Below are 26,277 nucleotides of genomic sequence, written 5' to 3'. Positions count from 1 at the left end.
CTAAGAAAGCCTTCTTTGTGAATATCTATCAGGTTATAAGCCAAAGCCATTATTTTGCACCCCACTGCTTATGTGGAGCTGTTTATGTGAGCTCCTGTCTGAATCAGGTCAATGTGGTTTGTATTTATGTCCTACCTGCATTTGTTTGAGTGGTTTCTTGAAACTCTTCTTTTACCTCATGCTCCTGAAAATAATTGTTTTCCTTTCTCGGTTTATAAGTAATGTATCATTTGTTTAACGCTGGAAGAGCCAAAATAACAGTTCAGTTCTTTTATCCTGGTGGTAATTGGGTTAGTTTGTGTGTGTACACACGAAACATAAAAGCTACACAGACAGGTAGATAGGACTCTGAAACGGAAAAGGATGTATGGGTTGACCTTCAGGATAGGGCTAATGGACAGTGGAATGTCAGAAGGAGTATAAATGTGTGCATTTAGAAGCTAGTACAGTAATAAGCACATTTGCCAACTTTTGAATATTTGGCATTTGAAAACAACAGATGATAGAAGCTTAGCTGTTTTGCTGGTAAAAAAAATTTTTTTTGGAAGGAGCAACTATTGTGGAAAAAAATCTAAAATAATAGCAAATACCATTCTTGGCTGTATTGGGAATCTTAGTGTCAGTCTGTTAAACCCTTGACCAAAAAACCAAAATAAAAAAGAACTATGGCCTTAACAATGTGTGAAGGCAATAAAACCCATGTGTCCACTGTAATGAGAAGGGAATTTCTGGGTAGGAAAAGGGCACCATCTCATTTGGAGCAGTTCCACTTTGCTTCAGATCTGTCCAAGTCTGCCCAAATTGATTTTGCATTCCAGATTTGTCCAAATTCAGCATGATAATAATACTAATTGCATGCCATCAAGTCGTTTTCAACTGATAGTGACCCTTTCCAGGCTTTTCTAAGTATACAACACTCAGAAGTGGTTTAGGGGCACTCTGGAACAGTACGACGTCTCCATGGCTGGCTGTTCTCCCAGGGAAGCCCAGTAGGGAATCGAATTCCCTACTCATAACTAAACTACTGAGCAGCCAGCCAAGATACACCCTTCTTCATAGGACTTAATTAGTTTTCTGGATTTAGCACACTTAGTTTCACTTGTATGGAGCTTATCCTAATCCAAGAGAAAAAGAAATACAGCAGGGCAGGCAAATAATATATATAATCCAAGCTGGGTGCTGTCTACTAAATTAGAACTTTGGACCATTAATGTGTGCTGAGAAGGAGCAATTCCCAGTATTCTAATTTCCTTGAAAGCCATTCCATCTAATTTAAATTGCCACTCTTTTTCACTTCCTGGGTGTAAAAAAAGGCTTCAGTGATTTTTTGTTTTTGTTTGAAGTGCCAAATAATTAAGGGGAGGGGAACATACAGTCTTGGTTTACTTGGGGCTACATCAAAGTCACTGCATTTTTACCAGGGTAATATTAGACCAAGCAGCTTGGAGCATTTCCTCAGAAGTAAGAGAGCAGAAGGCACCAAGAGGTAACGTGATTCATTTTGTTATGTATTGAGCCAAGTAAGCTCTCAGTCAATACTCCCCCCCCCTCCTTTTTGCAAAAAGTCTCACAAACTGCTGGGCAGCTTGCTTGATTAGTTAAGGAGACGATATTGTATTGACAGATTTGTTTCACCTTTCAAATACTATTTCCTCCAGTATAAATCACGTGTTTTAATGAATTGAGTCTATGGGACAACCAATACAGACATATGATCGGGAACATCACATTATTATAAAGCCACAATGTGGTGGCTTAGAGAAGAGGTTGAATAAAAAGTGGAAAGATTATGTTTTCTGTTCTCTTACAAAGCAGTTTCCAGTTGCAGAGAAAAAATAATGAATTGAAGCCAAACAATGGATTTGAATCATCTTTCCAGAACAACTATCAGCGCTGGTCTATGTTGGGTCACCCTTGCAGTCTGTGTGAATGTTGAACAAAGACATGGGAGTGGGTTAGTTAGTAGTAGCCTCACTTCTATGGTGTTGGAGGACTGCTGAAGCTCTCCTGAAGGTAGGGGGGAAAACAGACACAGTGCCCTTCAGACAGTTGGTGTTTGTGCGAGTGGTTTGTTCAAAATAAATGGCAGAGGTGGGTAAGGCTCACACTGGTGGTCAATTGGTGCGAGGTGTCTCAGGTCCAATCCATACTGGCATTCCTGCCATTGCAATGTTGCCTCTGAAGAAAAGTTCTCATGTGTGCTCCTGGCAGCTTTTCCACAAATGCAAATCGCAGAGGTGGGGCAGAGCTTATCTTTGTCAGGACGGGGGCAGGATTTCAGTCTTTGAACACTAGCAGGATGAATGACTGTGCATCTGATCTGATCTTAAGAGTCTCATCCCGCGATTTTTTTTTGTAAAAAAACTTATTTAAATCAAGTTCAGCATGTTTTATATCAATTTAAATCAGGGTGTTTATACAAGGTACGTGCACACACGGAGTATTGTGACAGGAGAGCATGTTCTTCTACTGTTTATTTTAAGACAGATGTGGAATTGATTCACTGAAATCGATTCTGCCTAAGTAAACACCATCTATCCATGTTCCTTTTTTTTAAAAAAAAATCCCTACTGTTAGATATAGTGCTATGCCAGATAACAGGATTTTTTTAAAAAAATTGCCAAAAAAGCCCGTGCCATACCAAACAGCTGATTCCTAGCCACCGGTCAGCCAAGCCCAGCGTTCTTTCCCTCCCTCCCCTTTTAGCTCCCACCACCTTCCTCTCCTCTCACCCTGTCCCTCAAGCAACCTCTGCTCCTTGCTCCCTCCAAATCTTTTTTGTCTTCTTTTCTCTTAGTCCCCTGTCCCGCCCCACTCCTATCCTAACACCTTGGCCCTTCTTCCCTTTTCCACCCCTTTCTCCCTCTTTTCTTCCTGATTAAATAAAAAATAAATTTGGGTAGCTAGCTATACATGTGCAGCAACAGTTTCCATCTCCTGCTGTCTCCTTCCAATTCTTCAAAGCCCTCTCTGCTGCTGCATCCTCCATGTGACTCTGTCCTGTTATAACTCTCCTGCTAGTGAATCTTCAGCAGCAGAAAGACACTGTCTATGAAGTATTCATTTCAGATATTTGATGAGGCAGCAGCATGTACTTGTAGTCTCAATGAGTCACGCTGAGACATTAATAAGAGAAAAGGTAAAAAAAATCTTTTTTTTTTTTACTTACAGTTCTGAACAGATAAAACAGCAAACTGACAAACATGACTGCTTTCAGCAATAACTTCAGCAGACTCAAGAGAGTCTTTTAACTCAGAGACAGGAAAGGAACTGTTGATTGCTGCTGGATAGCTTGATAGACATCCCAACCCACAAAGGTCCCTCCCAGCCAAATCAGTTAAAGGCAGCATGAGAAGTTGTAAAAACTCCTGACAGTTTTTTAAAGCCACATTTATATCCCATTTGTATCCCTGTGAGCTCTTAAGTATTTGTGGTTCTATTTTTCCTGGGATCATTATGTTTTCCATAGGAAATCTTTGCAAAAATGAATAAGGAAAAAAATGTATCTAACTGGGGTGGTCGTGGAGAATGCCATCACTATTCTGGATGGGACCAGTGCGTTTTAAGTCTTCAGAATAATGCATTTTCAGCTCTTCACTCTTAGTTTTCAACTGCATTTCAACAAAGCTGTATCTTTCCATTTTGCAAATAAACTGCAGCTGTCTTATACTGTACTGCTATTCTGGTGCATAGCTGTCCATGAGATATTTTGCTGTGTGTAGGAGGAAGAATTGGTGAGAATCCATGGAGTGTTTGCAAACAGTCAGATGTTGCTAAGGCGTTAAAAAGAAGTGCTGAAGTTTTTTGTAGGTGATAATGATGTGTCAACAACAGTATACAGAGTGATATCTTTGCTCCGTTGAAGCAAATAGTAAGGCACCAGCAAATATTAGAGGGAGAGGATATAAACAAACTGGGATGATTAATTGGTGTGACCATATCTTGGTTAGCAACACTTCTGGAGCTTTCTGTGATCCTACATGAGTGCATGGGCCCATACTTCCAAGTGGGCATGAGGTATGCAGGAACTTGAATGAGTGGGTGTTTGGCCCAGAAAATAATAGCATTCGTGCTTTAGAATAAGACACCCTGGATATTAATTACGCAGCTTCACAGGAAACACGACAAAATCTGCTCATTAGATTTTTTTAGCCTTTAATGGAATGAGTTATGGGAAATTAAGTGGGCAGTCATCTAAGTACTTGACAGTTTTTCTCCTATCAGAGGAATGCAACAATTACTCTTCCATCAGGTAAATTTAGTGCTTTGAAAACCAAAAGAAGTGAAAGTCTGGGTAGGTACTCTAAATGAAAAGCAGACAGCAGTTACAGATGCTTTAAAAAGTATTGTAGCTCCTCTCTCTGGGCAGGCCCTCCACTTCTCTGATGTTATTTTTTAAGGGCATGGCTTTCTTTTATGCAAATTAGTAAAATAGATGGCAGCCTACCTCCCACCCTGCCATGGCAGGGAGTAATGGACGCTGAAAGTCTTCTGACCTTTCCAGAGCGGCTCACCTAATTAGACAAGGGGTACTGTCAAAAAGCTTCAGTGATTGCCGAGGTTATAGAATGGTGTAGTTTCTCAAAAGAAATCTGTCCTTTAAAAATATAGAAACATTTTTGTAGAAAAAAATAATATCAAAGGTCATTGTACCTAAAGCAAGGTTTCCTTCGGGGAAGGGAAAAGCGTTTCAGAGTTTTCAACTGACATTCTGCTGCTTAGCCTTTACTTTGTGCTTGTAAACTGAAATAAATGACCCATGATAGACCTAAATCGGCAGCTGAGGTTGGTTCCGGTTCCATTATTTGAAGTTGAAATTGCTTGTTTGCTCTTCCTGCTATATGTAGGTGTTGATTCAAGCTGAATTAGTATGTGAGATAGGAATGACTACTGTCTGAAACGCTTCAGACTGTCCCAAATCCTGCACTCTTTCAACCAGCTGGTTCTGTTCTTTTCCCCATTAGCTCCTTAGGGCCAATGCTTCATCCTGATTCTTATGCCAGACTCTGTGCTGTGGCGCCCCAGGGAAAGCTGTTGCTGGACATTGTTTTGCATTTGGAATCCTACATCCACACCTACATCCAAATCAAGGCCATAACTCCAATCTTTCAAACCAGCCTTGCCAGGGATGCCAGCCTTTCTCCTCAAAATATCATAGCAAATATAAAACTAGGTTGGCAACTCAATGCATGGAAGGCAGAAAAAGGAGGCTATAGCTGTGCCTCAGATGCAAAGTATTCTCAACACATGAATGGCTTGGATGTCATTTCAAGGCATTTTGTGCTTGCTTGCACATATCCCATATAAGGCAATCTCCCAGGAATATTGGTAGAGTGGTGTTGCTTTGTAATCTGTGTGCTTTGGGCCTGAAATGCTTCTCTGGCACCTTAAAGGTCATAGATGGCTGGTGGTATGAATACATGATCTGGAGTAAATCAGGTGTTATTTTGGGGGACAGCAGTGTTATCATCTCTGCTGTTTAGCTTCTCAAACTGCATCTGTACCTTCATATCATGTCACCCTAAATTTTTGGACATTTCACACTTTGTGCTCTCCTCCTCTCTGTGCGTGCATACTGTAAATAGGTGACTATTATACTCTATACATTTGAAGGCCGGGGCTGCACTCTGGAAGCCTGGGCCTTGGTAAAACTTATTACGTCTTTTTGTGCCAAGATCTCTGTTGTTTCTTCTGCAGTAGCAGACCCACTAACATGGTTATCCCTTTGGAAAACTCACATCAGATGAGAACTGCAAATGGCAAATGTATCTACCCAGTGAACTTAAAGCAGCATTATTTTCTGCTCAGTTGTGTAGCTTGAAATAAATTAAACTGGTGACATGACATCAGGTCAGGTTGCTCAAGGGAAGATTAAATAGGGTGTCCAGGGTCTGAACTTTCTTTCATCTCTTTTGAAAAACAGATGATAGTATTGTGTGCAGACAGAATAACACAACAAGTACAGTACAGTTCAACTTTATTCTGATGTGTGAGCATATTTTGAAGAAAACTATCAGACACATTTAGAATGCAAGTGCAGCTTGAACAAAAGTACTGTAATGTAAACAAAGGCCTCAGTGTTTGTCTATCTTTGTGTGTGTACTGTATCACACAGTCCACTTTGTTATATGAAAATATCATCATCAAAAATATATTTCCTTTTGTTAGCCTTGGTAATCCTGATTACAGTTTAAGGGAATCCTAGATTCGGTATCAGTAATCAAGGAGCAGGAGCTTGGTAGAATGCATGATTGTCTAGGTCAGTGGTTCCCAACCTTGGGTATTCTTCAACTGCAATTCCTAGGAACCATCACCACCAGATGTGCTGCCTGGGATTTCTCAGAGTTGCAGTCCAAGAACACCTGGATTACCCAAGGTTCAGAACCACTGGTATAGGTTAAATTTTCTGGCATCTGCACTTAGGAGCCAGTGTGCTGTAGCAGTTGGAATACTGGACGTGGGTTCACATTGTGGCCAGTCACAAAGCTCATTGAGTCACCTCAGTCTGGATGCCTCTGTCCACTTGACAATACCTCACAAACTAGCTGTGAGGTTAAAAAGGGGAGGCAGAGAGTTATGTTTGTTGCCTTCATTTCATTTGAGGAAAGGTTTAATATAAATAGAGCAAAGAAATAAAATTAAAAAGCTGTAAGATCACAAAGCTGGATCTTCCCAAAAACACCTCAGATCCCATAAAGATGCTGCCAGTAAGAATAGGCAATGCTGAGCTATGTGGACCAATGTTTTGGCTCAGAATAAGGCAGCTCAAGAAGTTGATGTCATGATGCTAGTGATCAATGTGCTGTGCACATAACCTCAGAACTGGATGCTGTCCCCCTTCAGAGCCTTTATTTGAACATGGAGACCCGATTGAAGACTGTAATTGTGGAATAGTGGCTTAGGGTGTTTCTCTAGCTGACATCATTGTGCCACAAATCCTCCATTTAAAGAAAAATTGTAAGGCAAGAAATGTGTGCTAGTAGTAAATGAAATGAGATGCATTTATTTGACCCCAGACATATTTTAAAATACTGAAAGTTCTAAAGAAGTATTATTTGTGATGAGTAATGCAAGTTTTTGATTTAATTTACATGGTTGAGCAGTGAGCTATCAGAATTATGTTTGGTGCATTCTTAGGCCACAATGCTGTGTTTCACATTTGGGTATTGGCCATGCTCCTGTAAAGATGAGGTAGGGTGAAAAAAATTCAAAATTGTACAGCAGTGCAGTATACTCCTTAGAAATGTGAAAGATCTGAAAGATCAGAATGAAAGGGGCTCTGCATGTTCAAATGCAAGCTTAATTTTTGTATCTGTTTTCAATATTTGAGGAAGGGCTATGAAACACTGTGCTTTCCCCTTTCTCTCTCTCTTCTTAATCTTCATGGAATCCTTAGGCAATTCTTTGCAACCACAACTACTAGTGTTTTTACTAGTTAAGAGTTGCCTATTTTAAACAAAAATAACAACCCTATAAAAGGGTGATACCACTAGATACCATGGGTATAGGGAAAATTGGTATGAAGTGAGTGGGGGATGGTATCAAATCACAACAGATAGTCAATGGTACAACTCAGGCATTCCATTTGGTATGTTTATTACCCCACCTGTCTGCTTAGATCACTTTGCCCACCTACCTGTTGTCTCCAATATGGCTATTTACAATTGCTAAAAATAAATAATTTACCTCTGAAGGCAAGCTAATATGACTGTTTGGTATACATGATATACAAACCTGGCTATATTACACATACAGGGCCCTTTAGGCTGGTGGCTCCCAACCTTGGGTCCCCAGATATTCTTAGACTAAAACTCCAAGAAGCATTCCCCACTATCTGTGCTGGCCAGAATTTCTGGGTTTGTAGTCCAAGGACAACTGGAGACCCAAGATTGGGAAGCACTGCTTTAGATGACTTTCTAACATGTTATTTATTGGCAAAAAAGAAGCCACAGAGTCAGTTGACCACATAGATGTGGATTTCTCATGTCCGGCAGGGTTTGCAAGAGCACAGTACACTTTCTTGCGGGGGACAATGTGCCCGTCTCATTCCTTTTCTTTTGTGCTCTTATTGTAGGGCAATCCTCTGTACTTCCAATCTGCTCGGAATGTTACAGTGAACATTCTCAATGAGGAGAGTAAAGTTCTTACACGTCTTGTAACAGGTAAGGTGAAGGAAATTCTCGAGGAAGGGGTAAAGAAGATAAAAGGGGCACGACGGTGGGGAGGGTATGATCATTTGCCCATGAGATAACCATCACCAACTTACCGAGTACAATACAAGCCGCAGCCCAGCTCAGCCCCTTCAAAATGAAAGACAAGGATGTTAAAACAGGAGAGAAATTGTTTTTCATTTGAAAGCCACGCCTGAGACAAAAGGTCACTCGGACAAGCACAAAGTGCAGGAAGAGGATCAGCATCTGGTGGTTCATTTGTAACAGGCACAGGAATACCCCTGGATATTTTAAACTTGTCTGAGACAACAGGCATTTTACTGATCAATATTCACAGCACAAAATATGTGGTCTTTCCGTGATTTAAAAAAACCACACACCACACACAGCCCCAAAACTGCAACCTTTAAAAACAGAAACCACACACACCCTTGTGCTAATAAGACCTGCTCATGTTCACTTCGTGTTTGACAGGGAAGTGGATGCTTTTGGGAACCACCCCCACCCCACAACAGTTATGTTGCCTTTGAACACACAGGCCACACTTGCCACATGAGGGCCTGCACAGAACAAGGCATCTTCCTGGTGAAGGAAAAGAAGCAGCGCTACGTGAAGGTAGCAAGGGCAACTAATAAACATCAGCTTTGTGTGAAATTACATTGCCTGGCTAGCTTATATAACACCTGACCTACAGTCAATCTCCTCAGACAATTAAATAAACCGTTTCTGTCAGCAATTATTTTTAGTTGCTTGTGTAAAAATTGCCTGGAGGAGAGGAAATAAATTCAACCCTGAATTCAGTCCTGTATAGACTCAAAAGATGCTTGTTTTGCTAGTAGGTTATTGGCCAGTTACAGGCAAAAACACCCCTCAACTGTAGAGCCCTGAAATGGCTAGGATGCAGAATCGAATTTAGTAGCAGTAGCCACAGTAGCACTAGTGCAGGCACAAAGACTGGAGGAACTGTGCAGCTTGTCTGATTCCAAGAGATACAACTCTTACCTTTGAATTTAATAATTGTAGAACTCTCCCACCCAGGTGTTCTGATGCTAGATTGGTAGGGGTTATCACGGTGCCATAGAATATACCAAACCGAAAGGTATATTCTGCTGCTGTTTCGACATTTTCAAGCATCTGGCTGCAGAAGTGGGGGCTGGAGGTTGAAATCCTCTCCATGATTCCTGGGAAAGCGATGAACCAAGGTAACCCATCAGTTGGGACTGATAGGGCTATGTGTCCTGCCAACTGTGTAGCCTTAGGCAAGCTGTGCAGTACCGGAGTACCTCCAAAAAAAGAGGGGCAGGTGAGCCTCTTCTGAGTACTTTCTATCTAGAAAACCTGGGAAGGTTGCCAGGAAGAATTGACATGATGATGGCTCATATTTTTTCATTATTAAATAAATAAGGTCACATCAAAGAGAACATAAGACTTTTTTTCCCAACTGCAGTATAAGTTCTCCAGTATGTCTTTATAATAACAGCAAGTAGCCCACCCACAACTGTAGAGACAGCAATGATAACTCCAAGTTCAAACTACTTATCTACTCTGAAAGCTTAAGCAATTACATATGCGTGTTCTCTTTCTCATCATGTCATACTTCCCAAAATGTCTGTATGTGATTGGTTAAAAAAGGGAAATGTCAACTGCAGTTGCTGAGTGTGATTGGAAATCTGTGTTTTTCATTGGTTTTATTTTTGCTTTAAGGGAGATAGCTGAAAACTATTCAGAATTGGAAGTTGGGCATAAGATGATATGGAAGTAGGAGAAAGCAGAGGTTAGAGGAAATCAATAAGTATTTTGCAAGTCTAAAAGTCCCAGTTGTTTCATAGTGCAAAATGCTGTGATCATTTCAATATAGTAGGCAGCTTGTTTGTATAATATGGGCTAAAGCATAGAGTGCTTGAATTCTTTTTGAAATAAAAAGATTTTCTTGAGGATGCTTTCATATATATCTCCAGTGATGACAGCTAAAGTAAAGCTTGCCTCAGCTGAACATCAGTAGAGTCCCATTCTATAGGATGATGCTAAGAAAGACCTTCATGCCGAACTCTCGATTCACATCACTGAAGTTCTGTCTGACATGGCTCAGCCCATAGATCTTCTTGAGCTGAAATGTTATATGTCAGCCCAAGTAGCTGGAGATAGTGGCACTTTCCTGAGATGTCATAATATGGAAATAGCTGCACTTCACCTTAACATATTGAGGTGCGGGCCAGATTCACTTGAACATGGGCTCCAGTGTATTTCATAGTCCCATACAAGAGTATTCTTTATAAGCCAAAGTGTGAAACATGGGTTTTTGAAGGTACTTTCTTGTGCTAATTGTTGCTTTGGGGCAGTAAGCTCACTGGTACTCTTGCTGCATGTGAAAAAAAGCCCATTGTGTTTTGCACTATTGACACTTGCATTCTTGTTATCAGGAGCCAGAAAAAAATACTGAGGAGTACTCTCTAGTTCCAATGGTATACTTCGAAAATACAAAAATGTAAAAGGAAGGAAGGAGTACTTTCCTTGCCACTCAGAACTGATAAAATAATGGTAGAAAACATGAATAATTTCTTTTCACATGCCCGTAAAATGCTGTAAAAATGTCCTTGAAAGCCACTAGAGTGTTAATTCAATTTAGATATTTGCAGTTAAAAAGTAATTTTGTGGGTATTCATGTAACTGTTGAAGTGTAACTTAGGTACAATATTGTTGCCCAGATGTTACAAGTTACATGTAACCAAGTGTTGTAATGAATGTATGGTGTTAATCCAAGTGTGGACCACACAGCTTTTGAGGAATTATTCTCTGCAACATGTCAGAGACACTTGAAGAGACCCTTGTTCAATAGGCTGAGGCAAAGAGGCAGTCCCAAAAGCAGCAAAATCAGGGAGCTGGATTGGGGACAGATTGTATTTGTCTTCAGTATGGAAGGGATTGTCACTCTCGAATTGGCCTTTTCAGCCACACTAGATGCTGTTCCAAGACCTCTGTTCAGAGCACGATACCATAGTGTCTCAAGACTGAAGGATGCCTACTATATCAGATGGGCTGAAAGCAGAAGTTTCCCTTTCTCATGTGCCACTGAACTGGTCTTCTGAATGTACTGTGCTTACCTCAGCCCTTCATGCTTTCAGTGGAGAGTCTGAAGAGGAGAGAATTCTGTTCGTACGTGTGTTCTCCACACAAGCAGGAACCATTCCTTTTCACACTTGGCATCAAAAAAGACAATAGATTCGACAGGGCTGTACATTTCTATAAAAACCATGTTTAGAATACCAGGTTCATTAATGTCAGAACAGGGCTTTAGAGAAAGACAAAAGGTCAGCTTTTCAAGAATCCACAATTCCTCCTAGTAAACTCCCCTTGGAAACAGAGGTCCCCAGCCACAAAAGCACCCCTTGTCTTTCATGGGAGGTCTTGTGCGCAAATTGATGTTTTGTAGGAAACTATCTGTGCATTGACTGCTAACTTGCCAATGAAAATACTGTAAGAAAAATTGTAACTGTGTTAAATAAAGAAAGTGCTATGAACTCAGTTACCTCCCTAGGTGGTATTAGCAATTGGCAGCTTAGTGCACATAGTGACCGACATGGTGGAGGGGGTGAATCTTGTTTTTGAAACTTGAGTTTTTAATTTTCATGCACATTAAAAGGTTTCAAGTAGCAAAAAGTGAAATATAACAAAAATATAACAAAAAGATTATCATTTGATGATAATCTCTTATTGCCTTTGAGAAATTATGTTGGTCAAAAACTGAATGAAAAACTGTGCCTTCTGCTATCTGTAATAAATACTAGCAGTAATGTCATATTTAGCACTTGCCCGTGAATTCCTTAATTGTTTCCTGTCCCTGGCCTTTGCCTTTGGACTGTCTGAAGCTGTGGACACACTGTGTTCTTGAGCTATTTGCAAATGACTCAGACACTACAACTTGTCAGCTGTTGCAAGTAATTATTATAAGAGCTCATCTCAAGATTTATATAGTCATTCAGTATCCAGGCAGGTTAAATGCACAAAGATGAAGAAGGCATCAGCCTCAGCCCCTCCACCATCACTTTGGTCATAGAAAGTGACAGACCTGAAGAGCCGAGACTCTGCAATATCTGAAACTCTTTACTCAAGCCAGAAAGTTGACTTCCCCATGTTTTGGCTTGCATGAGGAGCCTCTGTGGATTGAGGAGTCTCTCCTCAGATGCTGAATGGCTTAACAGAGTTTCAGCAAGGTGTATATCTGTGTGGGATGTTTTGAAGCAGATTCCTGCACATCTGCTTCTTGTGCCAAGCTATGAAAACCCCTCTGTTTGAGCTGTTGGGCTGCAAATTTGCACAAAGGGTGACATGATGGATGGTACCATATGTTAAATTTCTGTAGTCGGGAAGCCAAAGGCAGAGTAGGAAGATTTGAATATAATTCCTTCTATTGCATCCTAAAAATGTAAGAGGAGCCAGAGATCTCTCAAGTCCAGCTTCCTGACTCGACACAGGCTATTCAGGTGCCTAGAGGAAGCCCACTAACAGGATATGAGTGCAAGAGTCTCTTATCTGCTTTAGCAACAGCCCTCACAAGGCATATTGTGCCTGCTTGATGGTAGACATCATATATAGCCTCATCCTCTGACTGCTTTTTATTCCCTTTTTAAGACCATTCAGCTATGTATGAATAACTGGATGGCCTTTAGTTGTCTTCCACAAATCAGCTTCATTGCATGGACCCAGGATTGCATGGTTATGAAAGAGAAGAGAAAATTTCTCCCTCACTACTTTCTCGACACTGTGTATAATTGTATGCAACTGTCATTTCCTCCTTACTACCTTAAAAAAAAAAATCTGAAATCCTGTGATCTCTGCTCAAAGGTCATCCACACCGTGTTATTTCAGAGATCATACTTTCTGTGTAGAAAATGCAGGAACTATTTCCCTATTTCACTCCCTATAAGTATTTTTAAAAATCACAGTTTCCTTCCATGTTTCCAATTCCAATTCCTGATACAGGAGTTGATCTTATGGACAAATTGCATGCCTTTGTTGTAGGACTGACACTGTCATGTCTGAGTCTTTTTAGGATGGTCATTACCCAGATCTAATGATTTGTTCTTTTTTAATTTGTCAGTGAGCCATGGAAAATAATCTCCTTCCCCCGCAGTTCATCGCAGTTCCTCACACTCCCTTTGTTTAAAAGGCATTCCAGGCTCTCTGCAGTGAAGACAGATTTCAGAGAATCCATCCAGCTTTGTTGTAATCTTGCTCTCCTCCTTTAACACATCATTAGCGCCTCCTTGCTCCCAACAGTTTCTCCAGCTGGCTTCCTGATTCTGAAGAGTTAGAGGAATTACAACTAATACAGCATTCTATAGGCCATTCGTGACAGGAAGGGGCAACCCAAATAAAATGTTATAACTTTCAAACATGTTCTTGAACTGGGACCATATTTGGCAGAATCACAGTAGATAGAAATTGGCTTGGAATGTGCCAGATTTGGAGTAGTTTGTGTTGCAGAGTTTTAAGTTTCTGGTAGATTATGTTTTTAACTACACAGTAGAAGTGAAAAGATCCACAGAGTAGAATAGCTGCAAAGTTCCCCAGAGTCTACCCCTTTATTATTAACTGGCATTTAAAATCTCATTTACTCACTCGGAGACATTTGTAGAACAAAGGAAAAATGCTTCTTTCTTTATAATTGTTTGAAACTACAGACATATATACAGCTTTCTTTACTGTAACGCATACTAGCAACCAACTGAACAGATCAAAAGCAACAGCCAGCTGCTACCAAATGACAAAAGAGAGGGACAGAACACTCATCAGAGGGATGGGTCTTTCTTTGAATTTCTAAAGCTGGGAGGAATGATTGGTTAGTGCTGGGTAGATAGACAGTCACTCCAACCCAGAAAAGTCCCTCACAGTCACTCAAACTATAGACATCATGTGAGGTTGTAAGTAAAACTCAAACAGTTTGGACCAGTACTTTTGCCTTTAGAACAATTATTTCTTTCCTCCCAGTGAACTCGTTTTGCTAGTTTTTTTTCTTACAGTACAGAGCAAATTTTGATCCCACCCAAACACCTACAGTTTCTTCCTGAAAAGAACATGTGTCCTGCTACATGCTAATTTTTAATTTGGAACTGTTGTTTAGAAGATATATAGCCAACCTGATTTTGGGCAATTAATGCAATTCATACAATTATATAAACTGCAGAATTTGGGACATTTTGTGTGAAATTTGGGCCATTTTGTGTGAAAGTTGGCCCTTTTTTGCAGAAAATCAGCATTTTCGTGTGTGCAAAACCTTATCCTTTCCAATATAATAATTTTATCAAGAGTATCAAGAAATTGCTCACCATTGTCATTGGCAAGAAGAAGACTTATGTTACAGTCCTGTTCTCCCTGCTACTATGTTGTTGTGGGTTTTTCCAGTCACACTCCCTTCATAAAAAACCTCTCACATTTACAACTAAGGCCAGTTTAGGTTTTCCGGTCCTAGTAAGCATAGTCGCACCATCCCTTTTAACTATTCACCTCCAAGGTCAATACAAAAGAGCCCGAAAAACCCACAACAACCATCAATACATTTTACTTCCTCTCAGTTCTTCAATTTATTTGCTTTTGCTGGATTCTCCCCCTTGTTCCACTTATCGCCATATGTTTAAGTAGCTTCCAAGAAAGGAGATGAGAATCTTGGTTCTTGTGTTGCTTGGCTGCTTTCCTAGCAGTGCGAATATCTGGGCGTAACCACAATTCAAATTTCTGATGTACTGTACTGTTAATTCAGTAAGACATTAATTGATTTCTGACAATGCCCAAGCACAATGCTAATTTGGTAGGAGCGTGGGTTATAAGAAATGAAAATAGCCACTAGGTGAAATGAAAAGAAATGAAAATAGCCACTAATTGTCACTCTTCTTCTTGCCAGTCCTTGTATACAAGGTGCAGATCTACATCACTACTTTCAATCAAAATCCTAACCTTAGGAGGCAAAAAGATTAATACGTGCCATACTGCTTAGAGATGGAGGTTAACATGAGGTATGCATCGGGTTAAGTGTATCTACTCCAGAAAGGGCATTTAGCACTAGACTAAAAGAACTGCTCAAACAAGATTTTGTCCCTGGTTAAATAAGCATATGAAAAGTTATATGTGAATGTGGAAAGGTAGTAGGTTTTTGTTCTACATCTTTCAGCATGACCCAGAGTTCTTTCTTTCTTTAGTAAATACTGGAACCACGACAATAGTATTTGCTATGATCTGCTACAGATGTATTCTCAAAGGCTTTCATGGCTGGGATCCAATGGTAGTTGTGAGTTTTCCGGGCTGTTTGGCCATGTTCTTAAGGTTTTTCTTCCTAACGTTTTGCCAGTCTCTGTGGCCGGCATCTTCAAAGGACAGGAGTCAGAACTCTGTCTGTGCTCTGGTGCAGTATGTTGGATAGTTGAGTATTTATACCTGTGGGATCAGCTTTTGTCCTTTTCAGGAGATTGGGTGATTATGGTGAACAGAGTGTTTTTTGTTGTGGTGTATTGTTGTGATAAGGTGGAGAGATGATTTCTCAGTGTGATTGATGGGTGTCATTATCTAGTCCTTTGTGTGCAAAGACCAGCTAATGACACCCATCAATCACAGTGACAGATAATCTCTCTCCCTTATCAGAATAGAGTCACAACAAAGAACATGCTGATCAACATAATCACCCAGTCTCCTGAAAAGGACAAAAGCTAATCCCATAGCTATAAATACTCAACTATCTAACAAACTGCAACAGAGCGCAGAGAGACTTCTGACTCCTGTCCTCTGAAGATGCCGGCCACAGAGACTGGCAAAACATTAGGAAGAAAAAACTAAGATCACGGCCAAACAGCCTGGAAAACCCACAAGAAACATCTGCTACAAAATTTTTACATGTATTCTCGAAGGCTTTCAATTTTTACAATTTTTAAAGAGTCTGCTTTGAGTAAAATCTCATCTCTGTGGCCTCAGATACCTTTCTATAATAGTATAATTCTCATAAACTATGAGGAGAACTAGGAATCCTCTTTTCTAGCCAAAATTATATGCATATTTATCAGTGTTCCTTCAAGTCAATTCCAACCTTTCATCACTCTTCTAAGATTTTCTAGGTATAAAGTGCTCAGAAATGGTTTGGGAATGCTCTGGGATTGTATATCAATACCATCCGATACATGGAAGGGACCTTGCATCTAAGGATGGAGGTGGAGTTTGGTCCAAATCATAATGAAGAGGTGGCCCATAGTCTGGTCAAGGAGAGGAGTTACATTCCAAAAGGCTTGTTGAAGTGCTGCCTTGTGCCGAAGACAAGCTACGGCAACTTGTAAGAGTTGCTCTTGTGATTTAAAATACTACTGCACTCTTGTTAAAATCTGCACTGCAAAATTTCTGCCAAAGAATGTAGAATTTTAATTCTGAAATGGTCTCCAATAGCTTGTATACAGTTTTGTCAAAGGAAAGAAAGAGAAGAACAGGGAGGGGGATCATCTAGTTATTTACAACTTCCTTCTGTGACAGATACTCTCTCTATGTGATATAAAGCTAAATAATACATAATAAGCCGCCCAGAGACCTTCGGGTAGTGTGGGCGGCATATAAATTAAATAAATAATAAATAAATAAATAAATAATTGTGAGCCATCATATTGATTCCAATTTACAGCATTTTTTCTAGGTATAGAGTACTCAGAAATGGTTTACGTTTGTCTTCTTCTAGGGGCTGTGCATCTTACCTAAGCCTACATAGGCTGGTTAGGGAACAAATAATTCAATAAGTAGTTTTAAAAAAAAAAACCACTTAAGAGTAAGCTCAAACTCCATCCATTTTGGTTATTCCTTTTATGATGTATACAAAGACACTGCATTTCAACCACCAGTAAACCATGCCATACAATTGGTCTCATACACATATACCCATTTGTCAGGCATCACGTTTTTCCATATACACTTTCTGTTGTAAATAGAATAGGAGGGAAATTTTACTGCTGATTGCATATTCGAGATCCAGAAGATTTAGGTGGGCGCTAAGAAACATTCCCATAACTCACTGTATATATATACTTTCCAAGCCAAATTGGAGCACTGGTCAGATTTCTGTCTCATTGAAGTCAATGTGATTTAAAAGTCATTGAAGTAAATTGAATTTAATTATTCTGGGTATTCTGAGAAACATAAGTTACCTCCACCACATTCTTTGTTGAGATAACTATCACAGTTTTATACCTGCTTCTCTGAGCAACTTTCCCAGCCTATTATCCTACCAAAAGAAGAAGAAGAAGAAGAAGAAGAAGAAGAAGAAGAAGACCTGCATTAAAAAAATTATGGATTTTAATATTTGGAAATGTGCTGTGCTCCTTTAGCACAATACAGATCAATCTCAGGATTTGGTCTGATGGGAGCAAATGTGAAGGATTTAGTCCAGAATTTCTGTTTTATCTCTTTAGCAAGCATATTCAGTCTGATAAAATTACTGTATGTGATGGAGCTGATATAGATAACAGGTAATTAAGGTATGTTGTTTATAATTTTTAGCGAATGTTAGTCAAGAAGACTAGTAATTTTCTCTCTTCTTTTTAGGTCCTAAAGCAGTGGAAGCATACAGCCAAAAATTTCAAGTGCGAACCCTTAATGGAGAATTGTTGTTTTCTGCAGATGACAATGAAGTAGTAGTTGGAGCAAAGAGACTGAAAGTTCTAGGTAAACAATACTTAACAAAGCTTTTCTCACTATAGAGATGCTTACAGTGTTATAAGTGTTTGATCTCCTCTATAGTGCTTGTCAAAAAAACCAGTGGTGCTATGAGGAAGCTTCTTCACTGAAGCAATGGGCTGCAGAAGAACCAGCAAAATGATCTCGTTCTATATGGGATTTGCAGTTTTATTTGCTCACGATCTTCAGAACTGTCTGAAGGGGACTAAAGGCATCCCATGGATCAGTGTTACAGTCCTTTGCTTTATTTGAAATTTTAGCAGAGGAATGTGAAATAGAATGACGTTTGAAATACCAAAGTGAGCAGCAGCAAACCCTTATTGGGGTATCACTTAAGAATTGGTTTCAAAATATTTGTGTTTTACTTTTCTGCCAACCAGAGATCAGAGATCCCAAAATGATGCAGAATAGAGTAAAAAAAAAAGACCAAAACATTTAATACAGTCCCTAACCATTTTAAAAGACCGTTCAATACCCAATCTCATCATTTATCACTAGCAATGCATTCAGGCCCTTCAGCCTAAAGATACAAGGATGTTGTGTCTCCACATTGCAAATGGTACTTTTGCACACCCAGTTTAACTTTCCTGCCTTACTGCTTTTTGGCTGTCCTTTTGTTAGCATTCTTGAGCATCATCTTAGAACTGTGGAGTTTATCTGTGATAGAAAGACACAGAGTTATTTTAATCCCCACTGGAAAAAAAATGAAGTCATAGTCTGTTCTGCTTTTAAACTAGTAACTTTGTATATTTTCAATTTTAACACTTTTTTTAATTCTAAAAAAAAGAAAAGAAAGAAGTATAGATGATCTTTATGAAAGACAAGCTATACAGTGTAGCTAAGAGGCTAAAACGGCCAAGTGAATTATATGGTCTGAGACCTAAGTGGTGCTTTGGTAGAGCTTTTGTCTGGGCTTTCCAGGTTAGGGGGAGAATGCTTGATTTGTAATTGTGATGCTCACTGGATTGGTGTGTGTAATATTTTTAAAAAGTCTCTCTGGGAGAGCTGCATGTGTGGGGAGATGAATAAAACCCGGCTTTTTAGGGAGGGCACTTCCCTATAGCTCTTCTCAGATGCTCCATTTGTTTGGTTGAGGAGCAGAAGGAGAGGGTTACTTGATCCTCTCTTTTGCTGCCATTTGTTCATCCACAACTGTGCATATTTACCATGAAGAAGTGTCTTGGTATAAATGGTTCCTCCTTCAACTGGTTTTCACCTCTAGCCAACAAGGCAGAAATTTAGTAATAAATGGACTGGTTGTGGAACCTTCCCAGAATGTTTAGGGAAAGAGAACATTTCAGAAGCCAACAAAACAGAAATTATACAGTGAAACCTCAAAAGCTGCAAGCGCTTTGCTTTTAGCCTGCGCTGATCACATATATTTGCTTCATTGCTCAGTTCAATTACTCTGGTGGAGACAACCGTGTTTTGAAAATATATGCCCGTTTTATTTTATGCCACCTTTGGAACATAATGAGAAGAAGATATTTCTACAGTCGTGGTGCCATTTTTATTTATGTTTACTGTGGAGCGTCTCCCTTTCAATATTTTAACTATCCTTAGCAAAGACATCAAAGGAGAAAAGAGACGGTGATATCAGAGCCGAGGTTCTGTTTTGTTAGTAACCTTCAGAAGAGACATTTGTCTTCTCCTTGGTACTTGGTGTGTGCTGTGTTTCTTTGGTCATGTTGCAATCTCAGAAGAGTCTGATTAGTCCAGAAAAAAAAAAAAGAACCACACAGTTCTACTCACGTTGTTCAGTATTGGCCATGTCCAGGTGCCTCTGGTGTTTATTTGCTATGTAAACAAACTTGGCTCGTTCTTGTTAATGCCTTACATGTCCTTTTTATGGGAGAAGTAGTATTAAGACTGCAATCTGGCACGAAAGTCCTCTTGGAGAGGTTAGAGCATCAGTTATTGGGCACGTGGTCTGCTTTTAATCTAGTTAATGATAATTACTTCCTTCCCTTTGTACTTCTTCAAAGCTCCATCTGAAAGTTTGTTCTCTACAGCAGCTCTGGACCCTTAAAAGCAAAGAACGCAATGAGGCTGGTTCTTTTCCCTTTGAATTCTTAGAGGCTCTTCTAACAGGAACTGCAAGGCACTAGGAAAGGGAGAAAAGCTTAGTTTAGAAGATGTGAACACTAGAACCTTTAAAAACAAAAGGAAATATGAGACATATTTTGCTTTTCAAGCTACCATCTGTGTGGAGCATAAAATAAACTGTACATATCTGGGGGGTGCTGGGCTATGAGAGAACCATTTAGGTTGCATATGCTACATTCTGATGTGCTTGCTGGGGAAAAGCAGTTACAGATTTTAATTGTGTTTTGACACAATTGCTTTCAAAGTGTACTTACACATGGGTAGGATGGAAATTTTCATAACTTGAATAATAGTGTTAATGAAACTAAAGGGAGAATTTCGGCTGAAACATGAAAAAAAACATTTTTATGCCTTTTGTGTAAAGCTATTAAGGTATGCATTATATCAGATCCAACTATTTGCCCATTTAGCCTGATATTGCCTGCAACTGGAATGGGAAATGAATGACCTTCCTGGCATTGCTGGGCTCCAACTTCCATTATCCCTCTCCTTTGGTGAGGTTGGCTAGGATCCAGAAGTATTTGCATGTTCACTGCCTACATCGATTAACCACTGCTTCCTAGAATCCTTGGCTGGGGTGGGGGGGGGTGATCCAGTCACCTGCTATTGGTTCATCTCAACTGTGGATGCCAGAAAAAGCATGCACTGCTATCACTCAGGTACAGACCCTTCCATACCGAATTTGTTTCTAAGTTACAGTATGTAGTTAGGGATGTGCGGAGTACTTTGTCCACTTTCTTATTCTTGGTGATCTTCCAAGTCTCTCCCTTCCACATATTCCCTCTTAGACCTCCCCCTGCATTAACAAGATTTCCCAGTTTCCTGCAAAAATGAAACCCTGATCTTGTTTTCTCTTTTACCTCCCTGCACCACCACCCATCATTCTGTGCAGGACATGGCCGAACTCTGTGCAGTGCAATGCCATTTCCAATGAATCCTGTTCAGGAAAAGTGCAATTCTGTGCAGGAAATGTAATAATCTTGTGCATCTTGGCATTTGTTCCAGAAAAAAAAACTGCAACAAAACATCCAAGAAATACAACAAGACTTCCAATTAGATTCCTTGGGGATATGTTGTTACATGCCATCAAGTCACATCCAGTTTATGGTGACCCCATAAATGAATTATCTTCGTAATATTCTGTCTTGAACAGCCATGCTCTGCTTTTGTAAACTCAAACTTGTGGTTTGTTGAGGGACTCAATCCATCTCATGTTTTGTCTTCCTCTTTTTCTGCTGCCTTTAACCTTTCCAAGCATTATTGTCTTTCCCAGAGAATCTTTTCCCATGATGTGCTCAAATAGGACAGTCGCAGATTTATCATTTTTGTCTCCAGAGAAAGTTCAGGATTGATTTGATCTAGGACCAGCACTATGTTTCAAATGAATTAATTTTTTTCCCTATTAACTTTCTTTACTGCCCAGTTTTCACACCCATACATGTTGATTAGGAATACAAGAGCACAGAAAATCTTGGCCTTGGTCTACAGTGACACATTCTTACTACACTTAATGATCTTTTCTAAGTCCTTTATTGCTGCCCTTCTGAATATCAGTCTTCTTCTGATTTCTTGACTGGCCTCCATTTGAACTGATGATTGAACCAAGGTTATAGAAAATATTTCATTATTTAAATTTCTTCATTGTTGACATTAAAGTAGTGTAGTTCTTCTATAATCATGATTTTTGTCTTAAAGTTCAGCTGCAGTCCTACTTGGCACCTTCTTCTTCTTCCCTTTGCACCAAAAGTTATTTCAAGTAATTGCTGCTTTCTGCCGGTAAGATGGTGCCATCTGCATATCTTAAATTACTGGTCTTTCTTTCACCAATTTTCACTCCCCCACCTGAATCTAGTCTGGCTTTCTATATGATATGATCTGTATCCAGATTGAACTGATAAGAAGATAAAACACATCCTTGTCTGACATCTTTGCCTATAGGAAAGCATTCTCTCTCTCCGTATTCTGTCCTAACAGTAGCTGCTTTTTCTACAATATAAGCTACACATCAAAACAACCAAGTGCTGAGGTACACCCATTTCTTTCAGAATGACCCATAGTTTCTCATAATCTACACAGTCAAATTTTTGGTATGCTCTAGTAGCCAGCAGATCTTTGCCAGTTATCTTGAATGCCTCTTCCTTTTTGGAATCCATTTCATATAAGATAAAAGCCTTCATTGCTACACCTTGAACATCACTTTGCTTGCATGTGAAACTAGAGCAATGACCCTGTAGTTACTGCACTCCTTGGCATTTCTTATATTGGGTACTGGAATGTGACTGCTTCCAGTCTGTGAGTTATTGTTTTGTTGGCATATTCTTGTTAGGATTTTTACTGATTTGATTTCTGTGGCTCAAAACAATTCTATGCATATTCCATCCACCCCAGTGATTTTTTGCTTCCTTGTGAACAAACGTTATTGTTTAAAACCATAGTTTGTCACAATATAGCAACAGCAACACAAACCATATATGACACTGACATCACTTATTTATGCATAGCTTCCCTCCTTCCTTAAGACTTTTGATGCTTGGCACATATCTGCTGCCGCAGCAAATTTTGCTACTTAATAAGTAGTGGTTACATTACTGCTCACAAGAACATACAGAAATGAGCCAGGGGAATGGGTGTCTGTCACACAAAGGTCTGATAATTCCATCAAGAAACTGATTTCTGGGGTGACCATATAAATGGCAACTAATTAATAAAGGAAAGCGTATTTGACCTCTCCTGATCCACAAATGCAGAATTTTTGATGGAATGGGACATTACCATATCTCCCCTCCAAAATGGATGATGGCATATACTGAAAATGCAGAGCTGTGAATGCTTTTATTAAAGACATGGCAGTTAGATTAACAAACCAAATGACATTTGGTATAGGGGAACCAAGAAGAATAAGACATTTGTGATATGGTACACAAATCCAGCCACTTAGAGTAATGACAGATTTTTCCAGCTTTAACCACCTGCTTAACTCTGTTAGAGGCAAAGGTGGGCAAAGACTCTGTATCAATGCAATATCTCTGTAAAATGGGTTTAACTGAATTTACCCAGGACTCTTGGGATGGACTCTGGAGTTGTTCTTTATAGCACTTATTTAGAAGGTGAGAATCGCTCATGAAAGCCAATTTCAGCCAATAATGGCCAGTGCAGTGTGGGAGTGTGTTTCAATTGGAATTCATCCCACTTCAGCCCTCAGGTATGCATTAGGTGTGCCCTGGGAGACAGTTGGGAGAGACCATGTGAAAAAATTTGAACCAATTCTTGAGCAAGGGTCATTGTATATCCCCAATCACAATAAATAAATAAATATATCTGTCCCATATGTTATTTAGGAGACCATGTTCTTAGCAAACACCTCAACTTCAAGGGCAACAAGCAACCTCCCCTGTGGACTTTGGTAAACCAAAAAAAGACTGAATGGAATGAGATGCTTTCAGGTTAATTGCCTTTAGATGATGTCTCCATGAAAGCTGGCCATTAAAGCAAAAACCAGGATATCTAAAGTTGCATAACTGCTCCATGGGTTTATCATTGAGCTTTCATAAGTGGGTTTTTTCTCTTCTACTTTGGTTTTGGTGTAATTGTTAACCAGGTGTTCTCATACAGAATTTGCTCAGTTTAGCCAAGTTTTTGCATGCCCTCTAATGTGGTGGAGACCATTGCAATATCATCTGCATATAAAAGGGCTGAGGGCTTGACATCCCAGACTTAAGGTGGGAAGAATTTGAGGCCACTCAATTCTTACACAATGTTGTTAATATAGAAATTGAAAAGAAAGGGGGCTAATAGATATCCCTGCTGGATTCCTCTATACGTTGGTATTTTCTCTGACAGCTGTCCTTTGGCCCCAAGCCTTACCCTAAGATTGGTATTTGATTTAAGCACCTTCTGTCAATATTGGTGGCAGAATTTTTTGCCACAGGAGGTCTCTATCTTTAACATAAAAAACTGAACTGAAATCCACAAAGGTGACATAAAGCTCCTTCTTACCTAATTGACATGTTTTTATATCAAATTATGGAGTACAAAACATTGATCTACAGTGGATTTTCACTTTTGGAGCCCTGTGTGTTCTTATGTTATTACTGAGTTCTCAGCAGCCCAACACTCTAATTTGTCCAGTAAATATTTAGAATATGGTTTGGAGACTACATATAGGAAACTGATAGGCCTGAAGTTATTTGGATCAGCTTTGGTGCCTCTTTTGTGGATAGGGACAATAATGCTTACTCCCCAGCCCTGAGATATTTCTCCATGCTGGTTTTTATAGGTGAACTTTGTACCATGCTTCCAGTGCTTTCACTTCCCTTTCTAGAACTGCAAGTTCTTCATTGTAGGATTCCTTTTCTGTCAACCTTTTATCTCTTCTGTTTAGGTGTTCAAGTATACTGTTTCCACCTTCTCTTTATTTTCTTCTAGTCAGATATTGTGTTTCTCTGTCAGTCATTCAGCATTCCTAATCTAGTCTTAAATTGTGTTGTGCAGCACCAGACTTTCCTTTCACTTCTGGGCACATCAGCCACTGTCTTTTTGACTTTAATCTAGTTGCATCATTAGTGACAGAGTTAGTTCACTAGTCCTTCCTCAGTAGCTTAATGACTGCTTTCTAACCTGGATATCTCATCTTCCAGCACTATCTTTTGTTTCATTTTGGATTGTCTCATCATAGAGTTGGCAAGGAAAGTTTAGCAGGAACTAACCACTGCCACTTTCTGTGCAGTACTAACAAAAGTTAGCTTGAGTGCTACATTCATATGAGGCTCACATCCCAATTTTAAATGCAGATGTTGTGTGTCAGTATTGTGAGGTCTCAAAAACATTTTCCTTTGCCAGCATTCCAAATCTGAAATAGAAAAGGAGACTTCTAAGAGATCTGTCCTGCTCAGATCATTATTTCTTTAATTTTAACTCATCAGTTCCATTTCTGCAGGCACAAAATCAGAAGAGGCTAATGGAAATGGCTAATCAATCTATATTTGACTTGTAGATTTGGATTACCTGTAAATGCATCCTTTCCTGTTAATGGTATTAAGCAGTTGATTGACAAAAATAATTTTTTAATCCATTACTCATTGATTTTTAAAGGCAAATGTTTAATCTAATTCCCCTTTATTTACACATGGAGTACAAAGTGTCCATAGCATTACTGTAAATTATCCAGCTCCAGCTCCCAGTTCAGGTCAATGCTGAGGTCTGGTGGTATTGAAGCTACATTGATATCTGTGAGACTTGGTCATGCATGATTTTTAGCTAATGTATTGAGAATTGTGTCCACAACAATAAATAAGCAGTTTCCAGCCAGAGCAAATGCATCTATTTTGAGAGGATATTTTAAATAGTGGATTGTTTCTGTAACCCATAGCAAGGCACCATCAAAATATAAAAAATAAATCCTTTGCCCATGGGCCTTGGATTCCTAAATGTGTGACTGAGGATGATTAAAGACACACTTATTTTGCTTTATGTATGCTAGCTGTAGGGACGTGGTGGCGCTGCGGGCTAAACCGCAGAAGCCTGTGCTGCAGGGTCAGAAGACCAAGCAGTCGTAAGATCAAATCCACGCGATGGAGTGAGCTCCCGTCGCTTGTCCCAGCTCCCGCCAACCTAGCGGTTCGAAAGCATGCAAATGCAAGTAGATAAATAGGGACCACTTCGGTGGGAAGGTAACAGTGTTCCGTGTCTAAGTCGCACTGGCCATGTGACCACGGAAGATTGTCTTTGGACAAACGCTGGCTCTATGGCTTGGAAACGGGGATGAGCACCGCCCCCTAGAGTCGAACACGACTGGACAAAAATTGTCAAGGGGAACCTTTACCTTTACCTTATGCTAGCTGTAGAAAACATGGTGTGTGCAGGCTGTATTTCCAGCAATTAAAATGTGCAGACCTTGGAAGTGCTGCTTTTTTGAACTCCAGCCACTAGCAATGTTGAATGTTGTTGTCTGAAAAAGGAATTTTTTCCACACTTTGCTCTAAATGAATTTTGTGCAGAAGCAACTATAAACATATTCAATGAGTTCTGATTTACCACAGGCCTTTTCCATAATCTAAAGAATTATTCTCCACCATCTGTGTTTTAAACTGGAAACCAAATTTCTCAATGGTCAGTGCAACATGGGCTATTCCCTAGTCACAAAACAGTTGATGAATCAATGAATTGTTTTATAGATGCAACCATCTTCAGCTTATCCTTTTATAATTCCTTCAGAATGAAAGGAATGCAGATTTCCGGGAAAAATTGTATCTAAGATACACTAAAATAAAAGAAATGAGGGGAAATAGCTTTGATATACATTAAT

General features: G+C 39.6%; 1 protein-coding gene across 30 annotated transcripts in view; it reads left to right on the top strand.

The window, feature by feature from the left end:
* SGCD (sarcoglycan delta) overlaps positions 1-26,277 on the top strand; it is a 631,892-nt gene that overhangs the window by 509,002 nt on the left and 96,613 nt on the right. For all 30 annotated transcript variants that reach the window (XM_078385606.1, XM_078385607.1, XM_072990018.2 and 27 more), the window contains 2 exons: positions 8,075-8,162; positions 17,736-17,855. In XM_078385606.1, coding sequence (XP_078241732.1) covers positions 8,075-8,162; positions 17,736-17,855 — 208 coding nt within the window. The remainder of the gene's footprint in view (positions 1-8,074; positions 8,163-17,735; positions 17,856-26,277) is intronic.

The sequence above is a fragment of the Pogona vitticeps genome, chromosome 2, assembly GCF_051106095.1.
Source record: "Pogona vitticeps strain Pit_001003342236 chromosome 2, PviZW2.1, whole genome shotgun sequence".
In the NCBI taxonomy this organism is placed as follows: domain Eukaryota; kingdom Metazoa; phylum Chordata; class Lepidosauria; order Squamata; family Agamidae; genus Pogona; species Pogona vitticeps.
Note: the sequence above shows the minus strand (reverse complement) of the source record. Positions and strands in the feature narration are given on the sequence as shown.